Here is a 22000-nt window from a genome sequence, read left to right as displayed (position 1 = left end):
TTTCATGAAGTTGGTCTTCGACCTCTGATATCTTTTCTTCTACTTGATCAATTCGGCTGTTAAAACTTGTGCATAGTTCGCAAAATTCTCGTGTTGTATTTTTCAGCTCCATTAATTCACTTATATTCCTTTCTAAATTGTGTATTCTTGTTAACATTTCGTCAAACCTTTTTTCAAAGTTCTTAGTTTCTTTGCATTGGGTTAGAACAAGTTCTTTTAATTCCCAGAAGTTTCTTATCATCCACTTTTTAAAGCCAGCTTCTGCTAATGGAACACAGTCTTTCTCCATCAGGCCTTGTTCTGTTTCTGATGAGGAACTGTGATCCCCTGTAGAGGGAGAGGCGTTCTGAGTTTGGGTATTCTCAGCCTTTTTAGGCTGTTTTCTTCCCTTCGTTATAAATTTATCCATCTGTGGTCTTTATAATTACCGTCTTTATAGTTGGGTTTCTGAATGGACGTCCAACTTGTTGATTCCCGGCGCTAGAATCTGAGCAACCCACTGCTCCGGCCAAAACAGCGGCTTTAAGATTGATGGTGCTTTTCTGACTCTGCACCAAGAACCGCCACACCAAGGCAGCGGCAAAACCGCCTCACCGGCCTCAAGAGTCACGCTGGCGACAGGTGGGGCTCCTCCGCTGGGAATCTCCTGGTGTGTGGGCAACAAAAATTGATCTGAAAGTGTGGCGTCCTCTTGTTCTCTGCTCTTTCAGTGGGAGCTGCAATCCCGAGCTACTAGTGATCAGCCATCTTGGATCTCTCTCCAACAGTAACAAGATTTAACAAAAAGAATAAAAAACAGTAACAAGATTTATATTTATACAAGAACCTGTTTAAGTTTTATCTCAGTTACATCAGTTAGCTATTGCTCTATAACAAGCCATCCAAAATTCGTAGCTTAAAACAACACACAGTTATTTAGCTCTTACATCTGTGGGGCTGTTGAGTGCTTCTTTTGGTCTGGGTGAGCTCATTTATGCACCTGCAGACAGCAACAGGTAGGCTGAATGTTGGCTTTGCAGTGACCTCAGCTAGGATGCCAGGCCTGACCCATCTCGGCTCTACATGGTCTTCTGTTAAACTTAAAAGAAGCAGAGGAGTTTGGCACCGTGATAGATTTACACTAAAAACAAGAAAGAATTATTTATTTTACAGTCAGCTGAGCTTGTTCAAACAGTAGTGGCAGGTTTCCAAGAGAGAGCTGATAAGCCCAGGCCTCTGGAGCCCTGGGCTCAAAACTGGCCCACCTCCACTTCTGCAGCAAGTGGCCACAGCAGGTCAGATCAGGGATGAGCTGCATCTCTTGGTGCAGAAGCTGCAAAGTCGCAGAGCCATAGATAACAGGGAATAGTGAAGACTTTGCAATCAGTTTCTTAACACTGGCTACAGATTGCTGACAAAGATGACACAATTTCTGTACTTTTCTAAATTTTTGAAGGCTAAAACTTTTAAAAAATGAGGTATATCGCAGTTAGGCTTCTTCTTTTTCTGATCCCTAAAATCTCTTGAGAGTAAGCTTTAAAGATAATTTGAGGCCAGGTGCGGTGGCTCACACCTGTAATCCCAGCACTTTGGGAGGCCGAGGCGGGCAGATCACTTGAAGCCAGGAGTTGGAGACAGCCTGGCCAACATGGTGAAACCCTGTCTCTACTAAAAATACAAAAAAGTAGCCAGGCGTGGTGGCGAGTACCTATAATCCCAGCTACTCTGGAGGCTGAGGCACAAGATATCAACTCTAGTCTTCCTTTGTGTTATGCACCAATTTCTCCTGGTTGGTTCCACCTGAGGAAGGCATTTACGATTCCTGGTAAAGTGTTCGTCCTTTAGGTGGATAGAGGAACTTCAGAGAAAGTCCTCTCCTGCATTTGCTGCTCCAAGTTTGAAGTCCAAAGCAGCATATTTTGGGGTCTCCTTTTCTGAGCCTCAATGTGATATTTCATATAGTACCTAGATCACGAGATAGCTTAATTTGTAATTCATTATTGCTTATGTACAACAAAAAGATTACAACTTGCTGAAGGCTCAAATAATTATTAGCATTTTGTAGCAATAAAGTCTTTTAAATTAAGATGTATACATCGGTTTTTTAAGACATAATGCTATTGTGCAGTCATAGACTATAGTGTAAACATGAGAGCTATGTTTACTGGGAAACCCAAAATTTTGACTTGCTATATTACAGTATTCACTTCATATTAGTGTTCTGGAACTTAACACTCAACACCTCTGTGGTATGACTATACTTAATAGTGAGAGACCATCACGTTGATTTGATATCCTTTTAAAATCTTTCAGTTTCAAGTAGAGAGAAATTACAAATTATTCAGGAAGTAATTTATTTCTGTAGGACAATGATGAAACTTTGGAACTATAAGGGAGTTAAGATGGTGCTAGTGGGGCATTTCATATTTTATGTAGGCTGGGCGTGGTGGCTCACACCTGTAATCCTGGCACTTTGGGAAGCCAAGGCAGATGGATCACATGAGGCCAGGAGTTCGAGATCAGCCTTGCCAACATGGCGAAACCCCATCGCTACTAAAAATATAAAAATTAGTCGGGTGTGGAGGCATGTGCCTCTAATCCCAGCTACTCAGGAGGCCGAGGCAGGAGAATCACTTTAACCTGGGAGGCAGAGGTTGCAGTGATCCAAGATCATACCACTGCACTCCAGCTGGGCAACAGAATGAGACTCTGTCTCAAAACTACATAAATAAATTCATACAACCATTTTTGCTAATCTGTAACTGCTTTGTTTATCTAAGTAGACAGAAGCCTGTGTGACTCTACAGATAATATTTTGTAGTAAATTCTCAAGTTCATAACTAAAATAGTGTGAGTAGCCCCAGTAGCTATACTGGCAATCATAAGCATGCATACCCCCGCTTTGCACATTGTTCTTATGAACACTTGGCTGTTTCTTCCCCCATCCTGTTGCTGCTAATGTGGAAGCCACTAGAACAGGTTTATGAGAAAAGTAAGCCCTAAAACCCTGAAGAATCCATTGGCTACGATGGATTATCTTCTGTGCAGTGTATCTGGAATGGCTTCAGCTCTATACTGTCCTTGGGAGAATTGAGAAAATAGTAACTCAGGTGTTTTTTTTTTGTTTGGTTTTTTGAGACAGGGTCTTGCTGTATTGCTGAGGCTGGAATGCAGTGGCATGATTGTGGCTCACTGCACAACCTCAACCTCCCAAGCTCCAGCTAACCTTCCACCTCATCCAGGCCGAGGTAGGAGAATCGCTTGAACCTGGGAGGCAGAGGTTGCAGTGAGCTGAGATGGTGCCACTACACTCCAGCCTGAGCAACAGAGCGAGACTCTGTCTCAAAAAGCGGGGGAAAAAAGAAGCCTTAATACCAACAGTGTACACCCAGTTGAAGAGCTAGAAATACTAACTCAGACTTGAGACTTGTACTTAGAACTCTGGCTTAAAAAAATATATATATACCAGACTGAGATAAATTTATTACATAGAGTTTTTAAGAAGCTTTTTCTTTTGGAGATAGTCTTGCTCTGTCCCCTAGCAACTCAATGGTCTACAGCCTTGACCTCCCAGGCTCAAGCGATCCTTCCACCTCAGCCTCCTGAGTAGCTAGGACTAACAGTCTGCACCACCACACTGGGCTACATTTTTATTTTTATTTTTAATAGGGACAAGGTCTTGCTAATGGCCTAAGCTGGTCTCAGACTCCTGGCCTTAAGCAATCCTCTGGCCTCGCCCTCCCAAAGTGCTGGAATTACAGGTGTGAGACAGCATACTTGGCCTTGAGGAACATACAGTAGTATGCCTGTAATACTGTACAGTAGTCTCCCTTTATCTCTGGTTTTGCTTTCTGTGGTTTCAGTTAACCCGTGGTCAACTCTAGTCTGAAAATATTAAGTGGAAAATTCCAGAAGCAAGCTATTTATAAGTTTTAAATTGTGCCCCCTTGTAAGCAGAGTGATGAAATCTCATTGCATCCTGATCCATGTTGGTTATCAGATCAGCTGTGTTGGTATCACAGTGCCTGTGTTCATCACCCTTATTTTACTTCATAATGGCCCCAAAACACAAGAGTTGTGATGCTGGCATATTGTTATAATTGTTCTATTTTATTTGGTTATTGTTAATTTTTTCCTATGACTAACTTATAATTTAAGCATTATCATAGGTGTGTTTGTATAGGAAAAACATACATAGGGTTTGGTACTATCTGTGGTTTCAGGCATTCATTGGGGGGTCTTGGAACATATCCCCCCCAAAATATGAGGGGACTACTGTACTAAAATGTAAGTTATAAAACACAATACAGCCGGGCATGGTGGCTGACACCTGTAATTCCAGCACTTTGGGACGCTGAGGTGGGCAGATTACCTGAGGTGAGGAGTTCAAGACCAGCCTGGCCAGCATGGTGGCATCCCATCTTTACAAAATACAAAGAATTAGCTGGGCATGATGGCAGGTGACAGAGCAAGACTCCGTCTCAAAAAAGGAAAAAATAAAAATAAAAAAAAAAACAACACATACAAAAATAGCTTATTAGGAAGGGCATAGTGGCTCACACCTGTAATGCTGGCACTTTGGGAAACCAAGACAGGTAGACTGCTTGAGCCCAGGAGTTCAAAACCAGCCCGGGCAACATGGCAAGATCCTGTCTCTACAAAAAATACAAATAATTAGCCAGGCATGGTAGTGTGCACCTGTGGTTCCAGCCACTTGGAGACTGAGGTGGGAGGATTACTTGAGCCCAGGAGGTCAAGGCTGCAGTGAGCCATGATCGTGTAACTGCACTCCAGCCTGGGCAACAAAGTAAGATCCTGTGTCAAAGAAACAGTATTAACAAGGGTATTGAAAAGCCTCTTTTAAAGGATGGGACAGAAGCAGTGCAGAATTCTGATGGTGTTTCCCACTCACTTGGTGATTGTGTTTCCCCATGACAAGCAGGCTCGCTTCCCTTTGAGACCACTGAATTAGGGTGTTATTCTGCTGGGCTGTCATGTAGGTTTGATGACAGGGGGCACAGCTCACCCTGAAGCCTAGTCTGTTCTTCCATGATAGCACAGAGAGTCAAATTGATATTGATTTTTTGGGTATACATATGAGTTGTGAGGTGATTATCATCTGCCTGAATCTGCACAATTTTAGCTGATAGCTACATGAAAAGTATGAGTGGGTAACTCATAATTATCACAGTTTTTGTACTTGTACATGTTGCTCATATACAATAAAATCAGGATGTTTTTCTTTGATGCAGTTATGATTCAAGAAGATTACCACAGTCAAAATCCTTACCATAACGCAGTCCACGCTGCGGATGTTACTCAGGCCATGCACTGTTACTTAAAGGAACCTAAGGTAAGAGGTTGACATTGATTTCAGCTGAAAATCGTAAGAAAATTCCTTTTGATTTACTTTCAAATACTTCTCCTGAAGCTACTGCCTTGACTCAAAATCATAATCTTCCTTCACAAGAGTGAGATATAGCTCGATCAGTTTCTGAATCTGGCTGTGTTTCAAAGTGCAACAACTAGAGAGTTGGGTGGTTGTTGAGAGAGGCTGGAGAAGCCCAAGCAAGGGCCGGGTCACTTGACACCTTGACTGCTGCAGACACCTGACATTTACATTGAGCTCCACGTGGGTTCCATGTGGGCAGGGACAGCCTTGGTCTGACTCAGTGAAGGAATGGGGAGCTACGGAAGGGAAGCGAGAGACTTGAGAAAATTATCCCAGCTGTGGTGTGAAAATAAATCCTATGAAGACCAAAAGCCTGTACACCTGCCAGGAGTTACTTCAGTGCTCCATGGAGGAGAGCAGAGTGGCCTTGGTGAAGTAGAGAACGTGGATGGTTTGCGAGTTCTCTTGGGAATTAGAATGAACAGAATGTGGTGTGTGAATGCGTTTAGGGGAAAGAAACCTAAGTCAGTGAAGACATGGTTTGGGCAGTTAGTAGAAGGTAGAAGTCTTCCATGAGAGGAGGAATGTAGAGAGGAACAAGTTTTAGGGGTAAGGCTTGTAGAGACAGTGAGCACCATTTTGGATCCATGGAGTTTAATGTATTTGACATCGAGAGTTACATAAAAGAGTCCGAAGTATAGGAGAGAAATCAGACTATATGTATAGATTTGGGACATTTTCTATCCCTGGCAGTTCTGCAATTATGTCTGCTTACCCCATCCCTACTTAAAAACTGCTCTCTCCCTAGATCTTAGTTCTGGCTAAGGTGTTAGGCAGGAAACCAAACTGGCTTGTGTCATTGATGCTAACTTAAGAACACAGCCAATCTTCTGATTATTTAAGAGATCATAGAATATATGAAAATGCCCAGTTTTTTTTCTTAGTATATGTATCATGACTTTTAAAAAAAATTGACTTTATTGTGGCGGAACTTAGATGCAGTAATACAGTGCATACATTTTATGTGTGCAGTTTTGACAAATGTATACTCCCAGCCACCCCAACTGTTTTTTTCCTAAGAGACAGGATTTCACAGTGTTGCCCAGGCTGAAGGGCAGTAGTGTGATCACGGCTCATTGCAGCCTCGACCTCCTGGGCTCAAGCTGGAGACCAGCTAATTTTTAAAATTTTTTGTAGAGACAGGGTCTCACTCTATTGCCCATCCCAATTTTTTTAATTAAAGTTTTAAAAAACTCTGGGCCAAGACTGCAACCTCTGTTTGAGAATGTTGTGGGAGAAATTGATAAGTAATGACCTTACATACAGTCTGGTAAGTGGAAAGATGGTGATAAGTTCTCTGCAGCACACAGGAGGGTTAACCCGGTTAGTGAAGGCTTCTGCACTCCTGTCTCCCTCTGGGCACACCCAACCCGAGCCAGGGGCAAGGAAACCTGGGTAATGCCAGGTGAGCAGGGCAGGGATGCACATGGACAAAAATGAATAAAAACACGATTTTGAACACTTCTTGCCTGTGGAGTTCTGATAATACTTAAAACACTTTTCATCTTTAACATACTCGATGAACACTTTACCAAAGGCTTCAGTTAAGGATATAGATACAATCACAAAGCCCTACAATGCAAGTATTTCCCTTCTCCCTTATAGTGAATGTTTTTAAATGGAGTCACCCAGGGCCGGGCACAGTGACTCATGCCTGTAATCTTAGCACTTTGGGAGGCCAAGGCAGGTGGCTTGCTTAAGCCCAGAGTTTGAGAGCAGCCTGGGCAACATAGCAAGATCTTGTCTCTTTTATTCAAAAAAAGAAAAAAAACCAGAGTCACTCAAAGTTTTAAAAGCAAATTCTAAAAAATTTGAAGTAGGTTCAGGTACAGTGGCTCATGCCTGTAATCCCAGTACTTTGGGAGGCCAGGAAGAGGATCACTTGAAGCCAGTAGTTTGAGACCAACCTGGGCAATATAGCAAGACTCCACATCTACAAAAGATAAAACGTTAGACGGGCATAGTGGTGTGCACCTGTGGTCCCAGCTACTTAGGAGGCTGACTCAGGTGGATCACTTGAACCTGGGAGGTCCAGTAGAGAGTCATGATAGTGCCACTGCACTGCAGCCTGGGTAATGGAGCAACATGCTATTGATCAATTGATTGATCGATAGATAAGATTAGGTAGATGCCTGAAGATTGTATCTCTGTTACTTCCTGAGCCTTCACATAGCATCACATTTTTTATACTCTGAGCATCTGCCACATGCCAGGCTCTATCCTGGTGCTAGGAACATAGTGGTGAGCAGGACAGCAATGGTCCCTGCTTTCATGAAGTGTACATCCTAGTGGGGGAGGGACAGTCATTAAACAAATGGATAAATTGAATTTGATCAAAATAATGTGCTAATGTGTGGTGGCTCACACCTGTAACCCCAGCATTTTGGAAGGCCGAGGCTGGTGGAGCACCTGAGGTCAGGAGTTTGTGATCAGCGTGGCCAACATGGTGAAACCCCGTCTCTACTAAAAATACTAAAATCAGCTGGGCGTTGTGATGCCTATACTTAAACTAAGTCTGGATAAGAATTACAGTTACACGTTCCAGAGATAAAGCCACTAACACTGAACCTTTAAGCCTTGCTCTACTTGTGCCTGGCAGTTGAAAAAAGAGCCGGGCCCCCCACACCCCTCCCTGGCTCCCACATCCTTCCCTTTGATGTCAGCGAGATTGGTGATGGTCGAGTTGCCTTTCTTGTGGATATACACTTACTCATGCTCCAAGTAGATGCTAATCGCTAGTGAAAAAAGATATGAGTAAGATGAATTTTGGCCCCTGGAATCTTACTTGGGAAACATATGGGATGCGTGATGATGCATGTCTCTACTCCCAATTACTTGGGAGGCTGAGGCAGGAGAATCGCTTGAACCCAGGAGGCAGAGTTTGCGGTGAGCCAAGATGGTGCCACTGCACTCCAGCCTGGGCAACAGAATGAGACTCTCAAAAGAAAAAAAAGTGTGCAACCTAGATCCCTCACATGCGCAGTTTACGATAGGGTTTGTGCTCTTGTGAGAATCTACTGCTTCCAAGGCAGAGCTCAGGTAGTGATGCATGCTGGCCGGCAGCTCACTTCCTGCTGTGCGCCTGATTCCTATTAGGTTCCTAACAGGCCACAGACCAGTACCAGTCTACAGCCTGGGAGTTGAGGAGCCCTGCTTTTACATATCCTAAAGAGGAAATAATTTTCTTTACCATCTTCTCCTTTTCATTGACCTTCTCCATGTACTAATTATATGTGATACAAAAATAAATAATATGCATCCCTGCCTTCAGGTAGCTAGCAGTTTTCCAGGAGATTCAGGCCCTCAGATAGTGATTTCTCTGACTGAGATGAATGTAACACAAGGAGTAGAAAGAGATGACTGATTCATTCTAGCAGAAAAAGAAAATAATAGAATTTGAATCTATTAGTTCAGTATAATAATTTATAAGTAAACATACTTAGTGGTGTACACTCAAAAGTTTTCACTGTTAGAGCATAGGATCATTACAGTTTAGTCAGCACTGTCCTAATGTAAACCTAAATAATAATAATATTCTGATGAGTGTTATTGTGGCAGGCCGTGAGGTGATGTGGGAACACAAATCTGGCCAAGTTTGCCAGAAAATGAGAGGCGATTCATGTAAAGTAGGTGATATATTCAAGATGATCATTTTATCCTTGAACATTTGTTAGCTAATCATAAACTTATTTATTGTGATTATTATAGCAAATAAGTTTGGTAATGATTATTGAGAGTAAAGTTACAATATCTGGTGTGCAAGATTGCTTTCCCTGACATGAATACATTGTGTCTTTGTTCTGAATGTACCCATCCACTGGGGGAGGATTTTATCACAGACTTGACACAGACTTCCACTTAACATGATTACTCAGTAGACTCCTTGAACATCAGCACTACAGGAATAACCTTACATTTTAGATTACATTCTTGAAATCCAGTAACCAATTTGTTGAGAAATAAATACCCTTAAAATTTTAGGTCTTCTGTTCAGTAATGGCTATAGTAATAAAAATGTGCCAACCTGTGTTTGTCATTTTAAAGCCATTATTTCTCAAAAAGAATGGTGTATGCTTTAGCTGCCATTTTAATTAAGCTTGTTAAAAATGAAATGGCCTAAGGATGAGCTCTGTAAATTCCACGTGGGCAGGGCCACTGTTGTATCATGCCTGCGCCAGTGTGGTGATGAGGCCAGGGCCTGTCAGATGTGCTTGGTGGCCCTAATGAACAGCCACCTGAAGAATGAGGTGAAGTGGGAGGAGATTGCCACCACTGCCATTGGCTGCTAATTCAAAACTACTGTGATGGCATAGGGCTTATTTTAGATATATCTGTGATTCATTATCCTTTTGTCACACTTCAGCTTGCCAGTTCTGTAACTCCTTGGGATATCTTGCTGAGCTTAATTGCAGCTGCCACTCATGATCTGGATCATCCAGGTGTTAATCAACCTTTCCTTATTAAAACTAACCATTACTTGGCAACTTTATACAAGGTTAGTGCAATTTTATCATCAAAATTTATTATGTTTGCATTCTAGAAAATGTTTTATATTTTGAAGAAATGAAAGTAGTGAAAATAAATTCTCAGTGGATGTGGAGAGTTTTAACCAGATGTTACTCACAGTATTGTTAGTAATGATATGTCCAGAAAGAGACGTATCATTAAATAACTCAGAAACATCCTTTGTTGTAGAATACCTCAGTACTGGAAAATCACCACTGGAGATCTGCAGTGGGCTTATTGAGAGAATCAGGCTTATTCTCACATCTGCCATTAGAAAGCAGGTAGGTTGGATTAAGACACATTTGTTATTGGTTATAGAAGTTAAGCTGGCAAAGTAATTTTATAAAGTTTTAAAAATTGTTATGTTCAGGTATTCTGCAGTTTTCAGTTTTTGTTAAATTTCATGAATTAGATACAGTTTTAATAATTTAGGCCTATCCTGTTACACAGTCGGTAACATTTTAATGGATGGTTATTTTTATGAATGACTATCCCATGGATTTGAATACTATAAAATTTATCCAAATACACAATGGCTCAGCCATAGTTTACCACTTATTTACATAAATAAATATTACATATTTCCATACTTAGCTGAATAAAACCTTAAGGTCTAGGTATAAAGGTAAATTGGATGGAATGTAAACATTCTGTTGTATTAAATAGATTCATTAAAATCTGTTCTCCGAAGTTTTCAAAACTGACAAAGTAAAGAGAAGTGCCTTATATCCTCAAGAGCGTAATTCTGGAGTCACACTTCTGGAGCTATAAGACACAATAATGAATGAAAAAAAACCTAATATTTTAGAATAAAAATAACAATGTTAAGTGGGCTAGGTTCTATATAGGTTCATTAATGTGAATAAGGCTAACATGATGGTGATAGTTTATAAAATCTCACATCATTGCCATAGTGTGGTCCTCACACAAGCTTTTTAGTAATGTCGCGCTGAGGGAAAATGCACGTCAGAAAACCATGAAAGTGGATCGAAGCTATCCACGTCAAGAAAAGTGGTGAGGCATAAAAAATATGTTTGAGTATTAAAATTTAAGTTACACTCACTGTTCTATGGTTTCCCTTTCATAACTTTAGACAGCTTTTTAAAAACTAAGTGTTTTGTGTAATGACCGTGAGAAAAAAGCTGGACTTTATTTTTTATTTTTTTAAATCTTTATTCACGGATACCATTTGGAGTATGACAATACTTCTGGTAAGTAAAATCATTTCTTGCTGTAGTACAAATACGAAAATTGCTTAAACACACTGTGTTTATATATGTAAATTACGGGTTCTTAAAATTAAGACAGATTAAAATGTTTGCTTTTGATTTCCTTTTTAAAAATCATGTTTTTCATTTGATGATTAACCCTGTTGAGTTCTCAGATTTAATAAAAATGGAAATAAGGAATACTGCCTAATAGCATTATTTAATGTTTTCTTCATTTAGGGTTTGTTTTATGTAACATTCAATATTGTAAGTCTTTTAATCTATTTGACAGCTCTTAATTGATCAATATACAGAGATAGTGTTTCCTATGACCCATTAAAACAAAAGGCAAGATTTTTTTTTAAATGTGTATTTCTCTTGTTAATTGACTTGAGGCAGTTTTATAAATGATATATGTATTTGCTGTGTCTATTAACATGTTACCTTTTTCCTTCCAGAAAAGTTGGAAATTCATTTACAGATAACTGATTGGTTCTTGAGTTTAACCTTGAAAACACAGTTGAATCTAAACTTTATTAAATTGCTCTGGGGAATTGCAACAGTCATCTTAGTCAATGTCTGTATGAGTCAGCTGTTGAATGGGCCATTAGTCCTTCCATCTGAATCTTCCTTCTGCCTTTAGATCTTAGGCGCCAAAAGAAACCAAAGTTGTTTACCCTCAGCATGAGAATTTTTCAGCAGAGAATCCCAGCAAGGAATTTTCTAAAACAACATACCAATGTTGATTTTTTTTTTTCAAAGCAAATAATCCTACCTTGGATGGCAAAATAAAGGCTCTCCTTTTGAAATGTTTGCATGTCGGTATTTTCCTACAAACTCCCTTGATTTTAGCTTTGGTTATCTTAATAGTTTTTGGTTTTTTTTTTTTTAAGCATTCTATAAAACTTTTTTTTGTGATAAATTTTAGGTTGAATGATAGTTGGATATTTTAGAGTTCTATAAAGCCTTCTGATTATTACAGTTAAGAAAAAAAAATCAAGAAGTGAATATTTAAAGTCTTATATTTTCTCTTTATATTTCTCTAATTCCAGGCAACAAATGGAGACACAGATAGGTGCTCTGATACTAGCCACAGACATCAGTCGCCAGAATGAGTATCTGTCTTTGTTTAGGTCCCATTTGGATAGAGGTGATTTATGCCTAGAAGACACTAGACATAGACATTTGGTTTTACAGGTAAAATGGGGCTTGGAAACATTCTATTTATAGGATAAATTATGTGACCGTTAAACTAAAAAATGACATATTCTAGAATGGTTAAATGTTGAGGGCAGGAAGAGGAATTTCCTTCAATTAGCACACAATCCTTCCAGAAGGAGATCACTGGTGAATCTGCCACCTACAAAGGCATCATCACTTACGTGTTTTTCATACTCAAGATTTCTGATGAAAACAGATTAGGGTACCAATGAAGAAATAGCAGTTTATTCTCATAAATTCTTACATCTGAAAATAGGAGGGAACATTATATTTCTGGCTTATTTATATTTTATGGTTAATCCAATCCACACACTTGGTTCTTTGGTATTGTCAAATGTATATATCTTAAAACAATATTAACGTTTCGTTTGCCAGATGGCTTTGAAATGTGCTGATATCTGTAACCCATGTCGGACCTGGGAATTAAGCAAGCAGTGGAGTGAAAAAGTAACGGAGGAATTCTTCCATCAAGGCAAGTTACAGTATTGAGTGATAATCTATCCAATTCATTTTTTAACATCATAAGAATAAAATAACTCAATAATTTATACAAGTCTAGCAGTGAAGTCTTGATATTTTTAGTGACAATTCATAATAGATATACATATAATCAATACTCTACAAATTGAGCATCTATTTTGAAAATTAGAAGTCCTCTTTTAGAATGATCAGATGTATTTATGCATTTATGAATATAGATAGATTAGGTTTGGAATTTTGCTGTACAGAAAGATTTCCCTGAACTTGCTTTATTCTTGTCATGTGTGGAGGGCCATATGAACATGTAAAACTTTTGTGTAATTTAAAGCCTGGTTTAAATGTTAGAAAACTTTCACTAGGTGTTACCCCAAGAATGTAATTTATAACTCCAATAATTTATAAATATTAGTGTTATAAATTACATTCTTGGGGTAACACCTAGTGAAAGTTTTCTACCTTTTGCATTTAAATAAAAATATCAGTTTGGCAATTTCTTCTGTGTGTGAATAACTTAAAATTTTAAAAAGAACTAATTGTGAAGCTGTCCTCTCATGAGGATCAAGTATGTTTTTCCCAAGAAATTGCAGAGGTATGTTGAAGTCTTTAAATACATATTTAACCAATAGATATTCTTCATATTAATACTTGTCTTTTTTTTATTGCATAGGAGATATAGAAAAAAAGTATCATTTGGGTGTGAGTCCACTTTGTGATCGTCACACTGAATCTATTGCCAACATCCAGATTGGTAACTATCCATATTTTGATATAGTGGGTTAGAAAAATGCCACTGATTTTAATTTTATCAAGAAGGGAAATGTATTTGAAATATAAAAATATTAAAATTATGCTCATTTCTGTTTTTTAAAATAATTTAAGAAATTTTACCCTTTTTTCCTTGTTACTGCTCTTCTAATTTATTCTTATTTCATTTTAGGATGTAAAAAGCATATTTTTGCAGAATAGGCCGTAGCAATAACTTGTTTCTGTTCTTATGTAAATAAAAATCCATTATTTGCCCATGTAGAAACTTTTTTTGCATAAAAGTCAAGATAGCCATTTAAAAATGGATAGGTAAAGAAATAACAAAAATAAATAAATAAATAAAATAAGAATGGATAGGTGACCCACTGAGCCTTATCGTAATACAAAGACTAGCTTCAGCCACTGCGTTTCTGGACTCTTACCACTGCCTGTTGATTAAATCTGACTCTTCGACATCTTAGACAGGCCCTTATAATCTAGCTTCAAATGCTCGGCAGCCATCTTGCCTCAACTTCCCTCTTATTTGCCTACAGTAGCTCAGGACACTTCTGTGTTTCCCACGTCCACACTGTTCTTTTGCTCTCTGTGCCTCCCCAGTCCTTTCCATGTGCTTCATAGAGTTATTTTTCTTGAAGAGCCAGCTCAAAAGTCACCTCAGAAGCTGCTCTCCACTTGCCTCAGGCAGAGTCAGTCACTTCTTCAGATTCCAAAGCACCTGATACACTTGGTTGTGTATTCCTGGAGCCTAGCACCACACTGGAAGCAGGAGGCCCTTGAGAACTGTGTATTGAGTGAATAAATAACTAATATTACAGAAAGCATAATGAAAATGTCCTGTGACTGAAGTATGTGTAGCTTGTTACAGAGGAGCACAGGGAAAATTGACTAGAATTGAGCAAAGGGCAGTAGTTCAACAAGGAATTGAGGGAGGAGTGTAATTTGGTAGCTGGTGGGGAGGGCTTTTGAGAATCAGACTGAACACAGTGAAGTATGTGTCCAAACTTCAGAAAGATGAGGTTTCCAGAAACTCGGAAGGTAGCACAATATATGGCATCACACTCAGAAAGACCATGCCATAGGGCCAGAAATTCAGAGACGTAATTCTTACATTATGATTGCAGTGGATACTCGTGGAAAAAAGTGGGTAGTGGCCGATTTGACCTCAGAAGGACAGATAGAGAAGGGAAGAGCGTGCAGAAGTGTGGCCTAGACTTTAGGAGTATGAGGGATGTCGAATCTCCCAGAGAGCTCAGACTGGCCAGGAATGCTGAGGGTAGCAGAAGCTTTTCTTTTGGAAGGTTAGTGAAACAATTTAGAACCAGATCTGCTTTGTCTTGATTTTCAAGTAGAATAATCTTCAAATGCAAAAGAATATATCAGAAATGGACAAAAGTGGCCAGGCATGGTGGCTCACGCCTGTAGTCCTAGCACTTGGGAGGCCAAGGCGGGTGGATCACTTGAGGTCAGGAGTTCAAGACCACCCTGGCCAATATAGCAAAACCCCCATCTCTACTGAAAATACAAAAATTAGGTCGGGCATGGTGGCTCAAGCCTAGAATCTCAGCACTTTGGGAGGCTGAGGCGGGTGGATCACCTAAGGTCAGGAGTTCAAGACCAGCCTGGCCAAAATGGTGAAACCTCATCTCTACTAAAAATACAAAAATTAACCAGGCATGGTGGCCCATGTCTGTAATCCAGCTACTCGGGAGGCTAAGGCAGGAGAATTGCTTGAAGCCATGAGGCAGAGGTTGCATGTGCCACTGTACTCCAGCCTGGGTGGCAGAGTGAGACTCCATCTCAAAAAAAAAAAAAAAAAAAAAAAACTGGGCATGTTGGCTACTCAGCAGGCTAAGGTAAGAGAATCACTGGAACCCGGGAGGCAGAGGTTGTACTGAGCTGACATCACGTCACTGCATTCCAGCCTGGGCAACAGAGTGAAACTACATCACTCCATCTCAAAAAAAAAAAAAGGACAAAAGAGAATTGAATTGAAGACAGGTATGAATAGGTAGTCAACTCAGTTACTTTAAATATTAAATGTCTTTTCTTCTGAGTAAATTACTCCCTTGCTTATTGGGAGAACTTGCAAATGAGATTTAAAACATGGCAATTTTTATAAGATAGCAGAAGCTAAAACCCTTTCACTATTCATCTTAAGCTATTGATCTTGTCGATGTTGTACAGATCTAAAATGAGTTGTCAGGGATAAGGTCACTGATCTGATGGTGATTATTGACATCTGCTGACTCCACACAGCAACCCTAGAGGACAGGCGCTTTGAGCATCCCCATTTTCAGATGGTTTGCTCACTTCATGCAGTTAACAGGTGTTGGTGTTGGGCTTCAAATCCAGGTCTTTCTGACATCAAATCCCAGCTTCTTAACCACTCACCAAGAAGTGATTACTACTTCCCAGCATAGGGGCAGTATGTACAAGTCATGTTGAACTAATACAGTTTCACTAATACAGTTTCCTTCTTTGATAAGGAATACTAATTTTGTTGAACAAGAAAGTATCATGTACTGGATTAAGAGTAAGGCATTTGACCAGGCATCCTGTGAAGTCTGTGAAGAGAAAGTAGAGGCTTGTGGGGCTAGGACAATTAAATGGATTCACAAATGGCTGAACAGCTGTGTGTAAGGTACTCATTAATAGAGTCCTGCCCTCTGAGAGAGAGGCTGTGTCCATGGCTCTGGCCTGTTCATTTTTATCAGGTATTTAAGACCTAAAAGAAAGTTCAGGTTAACATAGAGCCAGAAGTGATAGCTAATTGGCTGTTGGAGGTAAGATCCCCAAGGATCTCAACCAGTTGGAACAGTGAAGGGGATGAAATAAGATGAATGGTGTGCAACCTATAATAATTAGGGCCTGCATGTGGGTACACAACTCCAGTGGCTCATGACCTTATGGCACGTAGGAAAGACAGGGCTTTGGGTGACTGGCTCAACATGACACAGTGGCTTGAGGATGGCTGCCAGAAAGTTGCTATGTGCTTTGTAATCACAGTTTTCTATGTTTGTTATCTCTTTCTCCTTACCAGAACATAAGCTCCTTGAGGGCAGGGGTCAGGTCTGTCTTACTGCTGTATACCCAGACACTCAGGCACAATGCCGGGCACATAGTAGGTTCTCAGTAAATATGTGTAGAGGGAATGGATCAGTGAAAGAAAGAAAGCCTTATTGCACATATCATAATTACTATTTCAGACACTATAATTATGTACACTTCAAAAAATTCAGCCATCAGACCATACATGACTTTCCTGATTAAAAGTAGTGGATGCTAATTGCTTTATTTCTGATGAGATTCTTATGTTGGATAAATGGAACCTATGTTGTCTGTGGTCCACATGGTATTTTGCTGCAATGAGAGTCTTGGATATGAAGAAAATTTTAAAGCAGTGGTAGAATCTGAATGTATATTTTCCCCATTCTTAATAGATCAAAACGTGAAAAAGGTGTTACTTGTTCCCAATACATAATATGATTTGATTGGTAGCTATTTTCTAGAGGGCTTCTTGTGACCCTGTGTAAGGTGCTATTTAGTATTAAGTCAGATCTAATGTGCAGTGGAGTGCTGGCCTGTATAACCTAAAGATGCAAACAATCCTGAAATCATTTTCCTTTTCAGACAGTGAATTAAGGGAGTTTATAGGAATTGTTTATAAAATAGGTCTCTGGTACACATTTGGTGTTCACGTTAATGATTTTTTCACCAACCTCACCTGTTATTTTTAGAGCGACTTTTTTTTTTTTTTTTTTTTTTTTGACATAATTTTTTTTTGTTTCCCCCGGCTGGGGTGCAATAGTGTAATTTTCGCTCACCACAGCCTCTACCTCCCAGGTTCAAGCAATTCTCCTGCCTCAGCCTCCAGAGTGGCTGGGATTACAGAAACACACCACCATGCCTGGCTAATTTTTTATATTTTTAGTAGAGACGGGGTTTCACCATGCTGGCCAGGCTGGTCTCAAACTCCTGACCTTGTGATCCGCCTGCCCTAGCCTCCCAAAGTGCTGGGATTACAGGCGTGAGCCACTGCTCCTGGCCTAGAGTGAGTCTTATCGTAAGGTTTTGCTTTATAAATTCTGAGTTAAATAAAATGACCAATTGTAATCATGATCAGGCATCAAGATTCCATCCCTGAGAGGTAAAGCAGTAGACTACCACCAGCTCCACTTCAGTTCAGGCCCCGTCACCCACAGTCCTGGAGGAGACCCCTTCTTAGCCTCCAGTTGTTACACTGCAGCTCTGCCTCAAGTGGGGTTATGCCCGCCCTGGTATCCTCAGAGTTGATATGGCAGTGTATGTTTGCTTAAGTAGAAGAATGTAATTGTGCCACTGAGAATGGTAACGGGAAAAGATTTGATATGTTTATCAGTTCACTTTTACTTAAGGTTCCATTGAGTTACTTAAGAAATCAGTTCTTCAAAGCAGATACGTACATTACAGACCCTGTCACCTACACACACACAGGAATCTTTTGAAAAATAAGATTTAGGTAATGCTGGAGTAGGACATAGGAAGGTTAATTCACACTATATAGATGTTGTTTTAAAGATAGAGTTTCAGCACATATGCTAATAACTTTTTCTCCTATTTATTTTCTCAAGGTTTTATGACTTACTTAGTGGAGCCTTTATTTACAGAATGGGCCAGATTTTCCGATACAAGGCTATCCCAGACAATGCTTGGACATGTGGGGCTGAATAAAGCCAGCTGGAAGGGACTGCAGAGAGAACAGTCCAGCAGTGAGGACACTGATGCTGCATTTGAGTCGAACTCACAGTTATTACCTCAGGAAAATCGGTTATCATAACCCCCAGAACCAGTGTGACAAACTGCCTCCTGGAGGTTTTTAGAAATGTGAAAAGGGGTCTTGAGGTGAGAAAACTTACTCTTGACTGCCAAGGTTTCCAAGTGAGTGATGCCAGCCAGCATTATTTATTTCCAAGATTTCCTCTTTTGGATCATTTGAACCCACTTATTAATTATAAGACCTGAACATACAGCAATATGAATTTGGCTTTCATGTGAAACCTTGAATATGCCAAGCCCAGCAGGAGAGAATCCGAAAGGAGTAACAAAGGAAGTTTTGAGGTGTGCCGCGACTTTTTCAAAGCATCTAATCTTCAAAACGTGAAACTTGAATTGTTCAACAACAATCTCTTGGAATTTAACCAGTCTGATGCAACAGTGTGTATCTTGTACCTTCCACTAAGTTCTCTCTGAGAAAATGGAAATGTGAAGTGCCCAGTCTCTGCTGCCTCTGGCAAGACAATGTTTACAAATCAACTCTGAAAATATCGGTTCTAAATTGCCTTGGAGCATGATTGTGAAGGAACCACTAAAACAAATTTAAAGATCAAACTTTAGACTGCAGCTCTTTCCCCCTGGTTTGCCTTTTTTCTTCTTTGGATGCCACCAAAACCTCCCATTTGCTATAGTTTTATTTTGTGCACTGGAAACTGAGCATTTATCATAGAGTACTGCCAAGCTTTCACTCCAGTGCTGTTTGGCAATGCAATTTTTTTTTAACAATTAGTTTTTAATTTGGGGCGGGGAGGGGAAGAACACCAATGTCCTAGCTGTATTATGATCCTGCAGTGAAGACATTGCATGTTGTTTTCACTACTGTACACTTGACCTGCACATGCAAGAAAAAGGTGGAATGTTTAAAACACCATAATCAGCTCAGGGTATTTGCCAATCTGAAATAAAAGTGGGATGGGGAAGTGTGTCCTTCAGATCAAGGGTACTAAAGTCCCTTTCGCTGCAGTGAGTGAGAGGTATGTTGTGTGTGAATGTATGGATGTGTGTTTGCGTGCATGTTTGTGCATGTGTGACTGTGCATGTTATGTTTCTCCATGTGGGAAAAGATTGAAATGTAAGCTTTTATTTATTATTTTAGAATGTGACATGTGAGCAGCCACACTTGGGGGAGGGGAAGGTCGGTAGGTAAGCTGTAACAGATTGCTCCAGTTGCCTTAAACTATGCACAAAGCTAAGTGACCAAACTTCTCGTTTTGATTTGAAAAAAAGTGCATTGTTTTCTTGTCCCTCCCTTTGATGAAACGTTACCCTTTGACGGGCCTTTTGATGTGAACAGATGTTTTCTAGGACAAACTATAAGGACTAATTTTAAACTTCAAACATTCCACTTTTGTAATTTGTTTTAAATTGTTTTATGTATGGTAAGCACAACTGTAATCTAGTTTTAAGAGAAACCGGTGCTTTCTTTTAGTTCATTTGTAATTCCCTTGTTACTGTAAAAGACTGTTTATTAATTATGTTTACAGTTTGTTGCAACAGCCATTTTCTTGGGAGAAAGCTTGAGTGTAAAGCCATTTGTAAAAGGCTTTGCCATACTCATTTTAATATGTGCCTGTTGCTGTTAACTTTTGATGAATAAAAACCTATCTTTTCACATTTATCTTTGATATTTACCTTATAACTCAATCCTCTGGAAAACACAATGCTAAATTACAAGGATGTCAAAGTTAGCTTCTTGGCTCTTGCACTCACTCCTCAGACGTTTACTCAGTCCGAGCTTCTCTGCTATCGTCTCACCTTGCAAGAGAGTAAGTTGAAGCCCAGTTAGGGTGGAGTCTTGACTAACACAGGGGAGAGGTCAGCTTTGAACCAGGCCTTTTGTTCCCACAATGGTGAACTGCATTAGACATCAGCAACTGTTGCAAGTACTAAAATACTACTTGTACTTATTTCTATCAGTCATTGGCCTTTTTAAAGTAATAAGAAAAGGCCACTCCATTCTACTTGATTGATATCAATGCAAGAAAGGTACCTCTTTGCCGTTCCTATATCTTCCCAGATCCAATTCATTAGAAGGGATATGGTGCAAGCTTATGTCAAACACATTAACATATTACTTGTACAGAAGAGTGATGATGTCCAACAGAAACAGAATGCAAGCCACATAATTTTCAGCTTTCTAGTAGCCACATTTAGAAAACATGGAATTAATTTTAGTAACATCTTATTCCAATACATCCAAAATATTGTATCATTTTAAAATGTTAATATAAAAACAATGAGATGTTTTACATTCTTTTTGGGGGTACTAAGTCTTTGAAATCCAGTGTATATTATGTACTTATAGCACATCTCAATTTGTTTGGACTAGTCATATCTCAGGCACCCAATATTCACATGTGGCTAGTGGCTACTATGTTGGACAGTGTGGGCATAGAGGTCTGAGGGTAGTAGACTAATATGGTCAACTGGTCACTCTTGTGAGATGGCCAGACCTTGGCCAATATTTATTGTGTACAGAAAGTCTGATAAACTAATACGTACTTAAAAACTCAGGCCCAGTGTTTCAGTACATAGAGAGTGGAACTATCATGGCAAACCCACATTAATCAAGCTTATAGTAACTGATACTCAATATTTCAATTTACAATGAGAAATGTAACTATCAATTATTCTCTCCCTTTAGGCAAATCTTCTGGGAAGCCAGATTATGATCAGCTGGTGAACATGGATTCTCAGCAAGGGAAGCAAGTTGCCTCGTGCACCCATGTCCCTTTGTGGATATATCTGCTGTGATATTCATGTTTGTGGACCAGGGTGCCCTCTTTCCCTGGAAGGTGCCAGAGATTCTCTGCCAGTAGTTGTTTCTCCACATCAGCTTCTGATTGGAACATCCATTAGATACGTCATTACCTCCAGCCTTGTTTCAGTTGAGCTCACCTGGGCTCCATTCTGCCTATATACATATGATTGCTTCTGCTCTGCTCCATTGTTTCTTACAGTTTAAAACTCAAGAATTCCACATTCTCAGGGGAACCCTAGGTGTTGCTCCCATTTCCTGCCTACACATATAATAAACCATTGAAAAGTTATGTTTTATTATGTATATGTGGGAATCACCTTCTACAGCTTTTTTTTTTTTTTTTTTTTTTTTTTGGAAACAGGGTCTTGCTGTTGACTAGGCTAGAGTGCAATGGTATGATCACTGCAGCCTCCACCTCCTGAGCTCAAGCGATCCTCCTACCTCAGCCTCCTGAGTGCCACAACACCCAGCTGATTTTTAAAAAACATTTGTGTGGCTGGGCACAGTGGCTTACACCTGCAATCCCAGCACTTTGGGAGGCTGAGGCAGGTGGATCACCTGAGGTCAGGAGTTCAAGACCAGCCTGGCTAACATGGTGAAACCCTGTCTCTACTAAAAATACAAAAATGAGCCAGGCATGGTGGCGGGGACCTGTAATCCCAGCTACTCAGGAGGCTGAGGCAGGAGAATTGCTTGAACCCTGGTGGCAGACGTTGCAGTGAGCTGAGATCATGCTACTGCACTCTAGCCTGGACGACAGAGTGAGACTCCATTTAAAAAAATAAACTTTTGTAGAGGCAGGGTCCCACTTTGTTG

General features: G+C 39.9%; 1 protein-coding gene across 4 annotated transcripts in view; it reads left to right on the top strand.

Annotated features, from left to right (window-relative positions):
* Positions 1-21552, top strand: part of PDE7A (phosphodiesterase 7A) — a 122563-nt gene extending 101011 nt beyond the window's left edge. For 3 of the 4 annotated variants that reach the window (XM_032296216.1, XM_032296218.1, XM_032296217.1), the window contains exons 7-13: positions 5232-5332; positions 9795-9926; positions 10127-10218; positions 12198-12342; positions 12742-12838; positions 13514-13594; positions 18222-20041. In XM_032296216.1, coding sequence (XP_032152107.1) covers positions 5232-5332; positions 9795-9926; positions 10127-10218; positions 12198-12342; positions 12742-12838; positions 13514-13594; positions 18222-18427 — 854 coding nt within the window. In that variant the 3' untranslated portion in view covers positions 18428-20041. Of the gene's footprint in view, positions 1-5231; positions 5333-9794; positions 9927-10126; positions 10219-12197; positions 12343-12741; positions 12839-13513; positions 13595-18221; positions 20042-21067 lie in introns of those variants that run through there. The other variant, XR_004274453.1, reaches the window with a different exon arrangement.
* The last annotated feature ends 448 nt before the right edge of the window (positions 21553-22000 follow it).

The sequence above is a fragment of the Sapajus apella genome, unplaced genomic scaffold (assembly GCF_009761245.1).
Source record: "Sapajus apella isolate SASKATOON/1434 unplaced genomic scaffold, GSC_monkey_1.0 scaffold35, whole genome shotgun sequence".
Taxonomy (NCBI): Eukaryota; Metazoa; Chordata; class Mammalia; order Primates; family Cebidae; genus Sapajus; species Sapajus apella.
Note: the sequence above shows the minus strand (reverse complement) of the source record. Positions and strands in the feature narration are given on the sequence as shown.